The sequence below is a fragment of the Aotus nancymaae genome, unplaced genomic scaffold (assembly GCF_030222135.1).
Source record: "Aotus nancymaae isolate 86718 unplaced genomic scaffold, 86718_ANA_hifiasm-v0.15.2.pri h1tg000059l, whole genome shotgun sequence".
NCBI classification, from domain to species: domain Eukaryota; kingdom Metazoa; phylum Chordata; class Mammalia; order Primates; family Aotidae; genus Aotus; species Aotus nancymaae.
The window spans coordinates 53,854,095-53,863,685 of record NW_026988473.1 but is presented as its reverse complement, the minus strand read 5'-3'; the positions used below and the strand labels follow the sequence as shown (position 1 = coordinate 53,863,685).

Here is a 9,591-nt window from a genome sequence, read left to right as displayed (position 1 = left end):
GAGGGGTAGAATTTGACTCTCTATCACCATTGCCTGCGATAGATAGCAGCAAAGCTAATAGGATTTGGGGTCGTTTGTGAAAAGTTTTTAACTTAGCAGGTCCCTTTAGTTTTTACCTCAGATTTACAAGTCAATATTTTCCAAAGGAAAGTGAGAAAGGCAGAGTTGAATGAACATATGCCCAGGGCATGAGGAAAGTTCTTTAACCACCAACTGTAAGGCTGGAAGTTACATTCTCTATGTGTTAATATCTTAAGGATATCATCCAATTCCAATATGTCTCACTCTCAGTGGGCCACTCCATCAAGAAAAAGTACAGAACTACTAGACGAGAATCTAAGATTGGAGGGTAGGGAGTATGAAGTACACTAAGTACAATTTTTTAATCTCTAGTGAACCCTGAGTTTCCCCCTTAGAAGTTAAACAGAGGAAAACAGTAAAAGACACAATACAAAAGTGGACTAAAGAAGGATTTGTACCCGCCTAAGCAGGGAGAAGCAGGGGTCAGAGTTGCAAGAAGTGAAGGGGAGATCCCAGAGTGCTAGAAAATGTCCCTAAGGATTCTATGTTTGAACAGTGGCGGCAGAAAAAAAAAACAAACAACCTTAAGACATATAATATAAAATGCAAAATAATATATGCACTTTGAGATCACTGTGGTGACATGAGACACAGGTGTATTCCTATTTTCACTGTCCTTGAACTTGAATGAATCATTTAGACTTTTATTTCCTCCACATCTGAACCCTATCAATCAAACTATGGGAAGGACATGAAGAAATACTGAATTATAATTTGCCCATGTGAAAGATAAACTATTAAAATAATCAACTTACCCTGTCTACTTCAGGGTATCGTGAGTCACAACTAAAACAGTACGTTTGAAATTATTTTTGAACTTACCAAAATCATTACTAATATATTCTAATATTAGCAAGAGAAAATAGTTGGGAGAATATCTAAATCTTTTCTACATATCAAGTGAAGGGCCATGCCTGGCAGACTACATAGGGGAATCAGAGGATCAGGAGAGTGAAGAGAGAAGCCCTGGAGGGAATGCCTGTCCTCCTTCCACTGACAGAAGCAGCAGTTACTAACAGGGTCTTTCTAATGTGGGGAGTCTGACAAGAGCCAGTTAACAAGGATTGGAACTGCATCTGGGGAAAAGACAACTGAAAACAAAAATACTACTTGAAGCTCTTGAAAAAAACATGTTTCCATCAGAAGGAAAATATCATACGGTACAGGGTTCATAGTTTTATTATAACTTGCTTCCTTGTTATCCTGTGCCAACCCCAAAACTTTTCTCCTCTGACATAGTCTATTCTTAAAACTATCAATTGTATATTGGGTGAAGTTCGTTTCCTTTTTTATAGAATCAATGAGGCAAATACATATCATAGAATTATCTATTTGATCTGAAGGAACCTAAGAAATTGATCCAACCCAACTTTCTATATATTATGCAGGATTAAGATTAGAATAATAACATATGTGCAGTTAAGAACCTGGGTTTTGAGATATCATTTCTCTCATTTGTAAATGGTGATAATAAAACATTTCACAGGATGCTTAATGACTAAATGGGATAAAGTGCTAAAACATTTGAGCAGCATTCCCTGCAAATAATAAAGATTGCAAAAATAACTATACAGTTTCATTATATTAGTGAGCTTAGTAAGGGGGAAACAGTGCAGTTCTTAAACATTTCATGAAAAAGAATTTCTAAAGCCAAAAAATAACAACTGAACAGAAACCTCTGTCCCAGCGGACAGAATTACACACAGTAAAACTGAATGATCTGATGAGCCCCCAAAAGACCTGACCTACCTAACTCACATCTTTGCCAAGCTACAGTGTTCCATGGGCTCTCTTTCACAATATAGGTGAGGGAAATCATAGAGTTCTCTAATTTTAATGTAATCGTGTGCGCTACATCACTCTATTTACAATAATTTTTCTCCAGCCTATCTCCTATGCCACAGTCAGCTCTCCCCTTCGCTCTCCATATAAGTTGTGCATATCCCTAAGACTGCTCATGTCACTTATTGTTATTACACCCACTATCTCCAGAGTGATTATAGTTCTATTTTTTTAAGAGTAATGTCAGTTTCTTTATATTAATTTAACTTAATTTTAAGTTCCAGGATAGATATGCAGGAGAGCTTCTTTTTTTTTTTTTTTTTTTTTTCACTTTTTTTTTTTTATTGCATTTTAGGTTTTGGGGTACATGTGAAAAACATGCAAAGTTGTTGCATAGGTGCATTCATGGCAGTGTGATTTGCTGCCTCCCTCCCCCTCACCCATATCTGGCATTTCTCCCCATGCTATCCCTCCCCAACTCCCCCGCCGGCTGTCCCCCCCACTCCCCCGCAACAGACCCCCGTGTATAGTGCTCCCCTCCCTGTGTCCATGTGTTCTCCTTGTTCAACACCCTCCTATGAGTGAGAACATGTGGTGTTTGGTTTTGTGTTCTTGTGTCAGTTTGCTGAGAATGATGGTTTCCAGGTTCATCCATGTCCCTACAAAGGACGCGAACTCCTCATTTTTAATGGCTGCATAATATTCCATGGTATATATGTGCCACATTTTTCCTGTCCAGTCTATCATCGATGGGCATTTGGGTTGGTTCTTATTCAATTTTATGATCCTGGTACCTAACACAATGCCAGGGTTAAATGATAAGGGAATAATGGCAACCTTGAACTACTTTGCAGAGAGTGGGAAATGTCTAACTGTATCATTATAGGCAAGATGGAAAAGGGAACTGGAAAGGAGACGGAAGAATATTAAAGGTGGACTTCATCACCCCCACACCTTACAATCAGAAAAACTAACTTTTCATCATGTTTAATGACAAGCATTGCTCCCTGATAGCTATGTAGAATTCCTCACTCTCCTGTATTATGAATATAGTATATGTTACTTGAGAAATAATTTTTTCCAGTTACCTTATTTCCTATTAATATCTACCATTTAAAGCAAAATATCTAGAGCGGTACTAATTAACAGAGTAACTGCTAGCTTCTGGTGGCTGTTTAACACGTGGACTTCAGGTAGTCCAAATTGAAAAATGCTTTAAGTGCAAAATACACACCGTAATTTAAAGATTTACTACAAAAAAAAATCTACTATCTTATTAAGGATTTCCTTGTGTGTTAAAATGATAATGCTTAGGATATATTGAATTGAATACAATATATTATTAGAATTAATGTTACCTGTTCCTACTCTTTCAATGTGTCTACTAAAAAGTTTAAAATTAGATATGTGGCTCACATTGGTCAGCACTGTTCTAGAATAAATCCTCAATATCCGCTATTTTAGTGGAATAAAACCATAGGTTATCTGTTCCCCTTGTATTTCAAGTACATTTATGACAATATTGCTTTGAAACTACCCATAAATGTCTGAAAGTTACATATAAATGAAACAAAACAGTTTTCAAGTATATATTTTTTTAAAATATGAAGATCTAACCAGGCTATTTTGGAAGACAAGATTTTTTTAAAATACTCTCAATTTCAAGTGGTATCTTCGTAAGATTCTCCCATTGGTATACAGTTATGCACTTTAATTTTTTACACAAAGTCTAACTCTGTCATCCAGATTAGAGTGCAGTGGCATGATCTCAGCTCACTGTAACTTCCTTCTCCCAGGTGGCAATTCCTCAGGTATCTAGAAATAGAAATACCATTTGACCCAGCAATCCCATTTCTGGGTATATATCCAAAGGATTATAAATCATTCTACTATAAAGGCACAAGCACATTTATGTTTATTGCAGCACTATTCACAATAGCAAAGACTTGGAACCAACCAAAATGCCCATCAATGATAGACTGGACAAAGAAAATGTGGCACATATATACCATGGAATACTATGCAGCCATAAAAAAAGGATGAGTTCATGTCCTTTGCAGGGACGTGGATGAAGCTGGAAAACATCATTTTCAGCAAACTAACACAGGAACAGAAATCCAAACACCAACTGTTCCACTCATAAGTGGGAGTTGTACAATAAGAACACATGGACACAGGGAGAGGAACATCACACACTGGGGCCTGTTTGAAGGTTGGGGGTTAGGGGAGGGATAGCATTAGGAGGAATACCTAATGTAGATGACAGGGTGATGGATGCAGCAAACCACCATAGCACGTGTATACCTATGAAACAAATCTGCATGTTCTGCACAGGTATCCCAGAACTTAAAGTATAATAATAATATTAATAATTTTTTAAAAGTATCCTAAGAAGTTTTCTTCTTTTTAGTTTCTCTAAAAAGATAACAATTCTCTCAAAAATAAACATTGAACATATCAAACATGTATAGACAAATCATATTTCCTCAGGCTGCTGTACTGTTTAAAGTGATAGGAATACCCCAATAACATTGCACTGAGGATAAACCTATGGATTTTCTTGGCTGTAGATAACCTGCTAGAAACCACAAGTTGTACCTATGACAAATTGTGCTATATTCCTGTATCAAGAATCCGCCTCTGGCCAGGCACGGTGGTTCACACCTGTAATCCCAGTACTTTGTGAAGCTGAGGCAGGTGGATCGCCTGAGATCAGGAGCTCAAGACAAGCCTGGTCAACATGATGAAACCCCATATCTACTAAAAATACAAATATTTGCTGGGCATGCTGTTGGGGAAGGGGGCCTGTAATTCCAGCCACTTGGTAGGCTGAGGCAGAAGAATTGCTTGAACCTGAGAGGTGGAGGTTGCAGTGAGCTGAGATTGTCACCATTGCACTCAGCCTAGGCAATAAGAGCCCAACTCCTTATAAAAAAAAAAAAAAATCCACTGTTAATTAGTTAACTTTTAATCCTGATTTTACAGATCACTAAAAGAAAGCAGGAAAATATATGGCAAAATATGACAGCACACCGAAATAGCACCCTCTCCACTGAAGCTTCAGACTTCCTCTTGAATTGTTTTATCAGATCCCCCAGCTGGCAGCAATGGCTGTCCCTGCCCCTCAGCCTCCTCTTCCTCTTGGCCATGGGGGCCAATGCCACCCTATTGATCACAATCCGGCTGGAGACCTCTCTGCACCAGCCCCTGTACTACCTGCTCAGCCTCCTCTCCCTGCTAGACGTCGTGCTCTGCCTCACTGTCATCCCCAAGGTCCTGGCCATCTTCTGGTTTGACCTCAGGCACATCAGTTTCCCTGCCTGCTTCCTCCAGATGTACATCATGAATTGTTTCATGGCCATGGAGTCCTGCACATTCATGCTCATGGCTTATGATCGTTATGTAGCCATCTGCCACCCACTGAGGTATACATCAATCATCACTGATCAATTTGTAGTCAAGGCTGCCGTGTTTATTCTGACCAGAAATGTGCTTATGACTCTGCCCATTCCCATCCTCTCAGCACAACTCCATTACTGTGGGAGAAATGTCATTGAGAATTGCATCTGTGCCAATATGTCTGTTTCCAGACTCTCCTGTGACGATGTCACCATCAATCGCCTCTACCAATTTGCTGTAGGCTGGACTCTGTTGGGGTGTGACCTCATCCTCATCTTCCTCTCCTACACCCTCATTCTGCGAGCTGTGCTGAGACTCAAGGCAGAGGGTGCTGTGGCAAAGGCCCTAAGCACATGTGGCTCCCACTTTATCCTCATCCTGTTCTTCAGCACCATCCTTCTGGTTTTTGTCCTCACACATGTAGCTAAGAAGAGAGTCTCCCCTGATGTGCCAGTCTTGCTCAATGTTCTCCACCATGTCATCCCTGCAGCCCTTAACCCCATTGTTTATGGGGTGAGAACCCAAGAGATTAAGCAGGGAATCCAGAAGTTGTTGAAGAAAGGATGGTAATAAGGACAACTAAATCTCTGAATATCTAAAGTAAGATAACCTCTTAATCATTTAATGAGTGAGTGGGCTGAAATTCATATCTGTGAGTTATAACCTCAAACTGGGTACACTGAATATTGTGTGTGCTTTTCAGAAACATCAGTTTTATTAAGTCTATTTTTCTTTTTACCCTTTTCTCAGAAATATTCTTTGACCTCTCTCATTTTATTTCATTCTTATGAACATATTTTGTCCAAAACGTTGACATTCCTTAAAGCAGATTTTAAAGTGAAAAATTTATGTTTCTGAACACACAACTCTTAATATGTCATGAATTTTATATTATTAAAAATACAACTGTGGTTATTTTGTTGTGTCTGTTGTGTGTAACGTCCTTTTATTCTTATTTTCACAAAAGGGAATATATTGGAGAAAAAACACAGTAGCTGAAATTTCAGTCCTCAATCGTGAAAGGTTCCTACTAGTCTGTAATTAGATCTTTTTCTCTCACCTTTCAACTATATCATTGCTATTCTCTAGTTCTCTCTCCACCTCTCTTTCTTTCTCTCTCTCCCTCTCCTTCTCTTTCTCTGGAAGACAAGGTAAACTTTTGTAATGTGCATTGCGAGAGAGCAGGAGTTTTTCCCTGATTCCTCGTATGAGTAACAATTACCAATGAGTGCTACTGCATAAGTGAGATTCCTGAATCCTCCTTCCCAATGTGGCTGTGCTTAGAACATTTATCTTTCAGAGCCAATATGTCACAGGTTTTGGTATGCAAACAAAGCTTTGTTAATGAGTCAAAGGACTGCTAGTATTGTAGCATATAATCCAGCAATAATATTGACACCTAAAATATCTTTGCTGAACATTATTTTTTCATTAATTGGACAGCTGCTAAGCACACACTGTGTCCTGTGAATTATGTTAGTTATTAAGAAACAAAAATAAATAGAACATTGTTATTGACTCAAGGACCTCAAAATTTGGGTAGGAAAAATACAAATATGACTTCCAGAACACATTCTTCTAAACTGTAGACCAGTGAGGAATGGAATAAAAGACATGTATGGGCAGTAAGATACGTGACCCTGTAAGAAAGCATTAGATAGAGAGAAGGTCTGGGTAGTAGGCCTTGCACAAGCACACACACACACACATACACACACACAGAGCACAAAAGTTGGGTCTTGCCTGGGAAGAAATCAAATGAAAGAAATAACTCTACTTCCCATTACTCATCCAATACCTGAGAATAGTAAGCGATTTGTTTTTGAATATTCTTCTAAAAACAAGATTCAGTGCTTCAGTAACAACTTACAAGTGTGTGTCACTTTGTTTTGGCCATACAAGGAAAATTTTTCAAGTATCTAATGCCAAGCCTGTCCCAAATGTCTGGGTGTTTTAAATTTAACCGAAAGCACCTGAGATTAAGTCCTGTCCTACTCAAGCAGACATTCTGAAAAGCTCTGTCCATTCATTTCTCTTCTCCATCTTGCAAAAAAATAATAATAATAAATTAGCACTTAATTCCTCTGTTCCTGGATATCTCAAAACCTACTGATTGAAAAATAAGCATGTACAACATATAAGAAGCGATAATTAAAAGCATATAATCAATAATTTAATAGAAATTTCTCAAAAGCGAAAAGCCATCTGTTAAGATCCAACTAGATACAGCTTTTTCTTTATTCCCCAAACAAGAAGGACTCCCTGAAATCTCATTCTCTCAAACATTTCAACATAAGAAAAATGTCTTGGCTATAAATGTGCATAACTATATACCTATGGAAGAATCTTACAATTATAAAGATATAACATGCTTGTAAGGTAAATTTAAGCTACCATTTCTTAGGGTATATTAAAAGTCTGAAAGTTTTAACAATATGCCATATTAACATATATTCATCAAAACACCAAACTTTGAGGACTAAGACTCATGTCATTGCAACATTAAATTTGTTTGTATAACAAGATGACATTGTTTGTATAACAAATCTAGATGTCTACAATGAGCTGTTAGAAAATAACCTCAGGTGCCAGGAAAAGGACACATTGAGGGATTTAGAGTACATACCACCCTGAGACTAAGAAAATTTTCCATAAGTCTTGTCTTCCAAAAGAACATGGTAAAAAGTTCCTATTTTAAAAATATTTGCCTGAAAAATCTGTTTTGCTTTATTTATATGTAATTTTTAGACATTTATGGATGATGTCGAAACAATATCAGCACATATTTACTCGACAAACAAGATGAACAAATTATGGTTTTATCTCACAAAAATAGCTAATATTAATGCAGATTTCCTCTAGAACTGTGCTGTGCAATATGAGCCACATATTTAATTTTAAACTTGTTAGTCAACACATTGAAAAAGTAGAAACAGGCAAAATTAGTTCTAATAATATATATACATATATATATATTTTTATTGCATTTTAGGTTTTGAGGTACATGTGAAGAACACGCAAGATTGTTGCATAGGTACACACATGGCAGTGTAATTTGCTGCCTTCCTCCCCTTCACCTATATCTGGCATTTCTCCCCATGCTCTCTCTCCCCAACTCCCCAACCCCTGCTGTCCCTCCCCTATTTTCCCCCAACAGACCCCAGTGTGTAGTGCTCCCCTCCCTGGGTCCATGTGTTCTCATTGTTCAACACCCACCTATGAGTGAGACCATGCGGTGTTTGATTTTCTGTTCTTGTGTCAGTTTGCTGAGAATGATGGTTTCCAGGTTCATCCATGTCCCTACAAAGGATGCGAACTCATCCTTTTTGATGGCTGCATAATATTCCATGGTGTATATGTGCCACATTTTCCCTGTCCAGTCTATCATCGATGGACATTTGGGTTGGTTCCAGGACTTTGCTATTGTAAACTGTGCTGCAATGAACATTCGTGTCTAATAATATATTTTATTTAGTCTAACATTTCAATAATGAAAATGTTATCATTTCAACACATAATAAATATAAGATAATCATTAATGTGATATTGCACATTCCTTTTCTGTACTAAGTCCTTGAAATACACTGAGCATTTTACACTTAAAGCACATTTTAATTCAGACTACTCAGATTGCAAGCATTCAACAGCCACGTGAGGCTAATGGCTATGATGTTAATCAGTACCACTCTAGAAATTTTGCTTTGAAAGTCAGATATGGTTAGAAAATAAAGTTGATTAGAAAATATATATTCATCCTGTAATACATCTTATATCATATTATAATACACTTATATTTATGTTATTTTGTGTCAGCTATAATTTTTCTTTTTTATATGTTTTGCCAGGGAAGTCAGAGTTTTAGAAGAGAATAAAGATTTTTTTTTTAATGTTGCAATGACATGAGTGCTAAATCTTAGAAACTAAGGTGAGAAGATTTATTTTAAAAAGAAGTTTCAGTTACTGGCTTTGTAAGACATATGGTCCTGAAATCCCACAGTGACAGACTTCAAGAAGAGCCAAACCTAAGATCCTAAGGAAAAATATAAATGGATATTTACTCATCACAAGTAAGGGATATTAGCATTAGAATAATCAACAGATATTAATTTGTTAAAGGTTTATTAGAAGGTAAATAATAAACATAACTTGTAATTCATTAAATTGTTCTTTACATCACTTACACACACATAGATACGACTATTTGAAACTATTTTTTGCTATATTATTTTAATAAAATGTATTTTATATGAAAAGTTTAATAGTGAGATTGTTATAATATACAATAAAGCATGAGTAAGCTGTCTCTTTAAATCAAATTGCTGTTATTCA

At 37.0% G+C, this 9,591-nt stretch overlaps 1 protein-coding gene across 1 annotated transcript; it reads left to right on the top strand.

The window, feature by feature from the left end:
• Positions 1-4,884: 4,884 nt before the first annotated feature.
• On the top strand, positions 4,885-5,832 carry LOC105720118 (olfactory receptor 56A3). The gene has a single exon (XM_012456418.3). The coding sequence runs from the start codon at positions 4,885-4,887 to the stop codon at positions 5,830-5,832; it is 948 nt and encodes a 315-aa protein (XP_012311841.3).
• Positions 5,833-9,591: the final 3,759 nt, after the last annotated feature.

What these genes read in the sequence shown, in the direction of transcription:
- LOC105720118 (XM_012456418.3), top strand. Translation starts at nt 4,885, where the DNA reads ATGACAGCACACCGAAATAGCACCCTCTCCACTGAAGCTTCAGACTTC.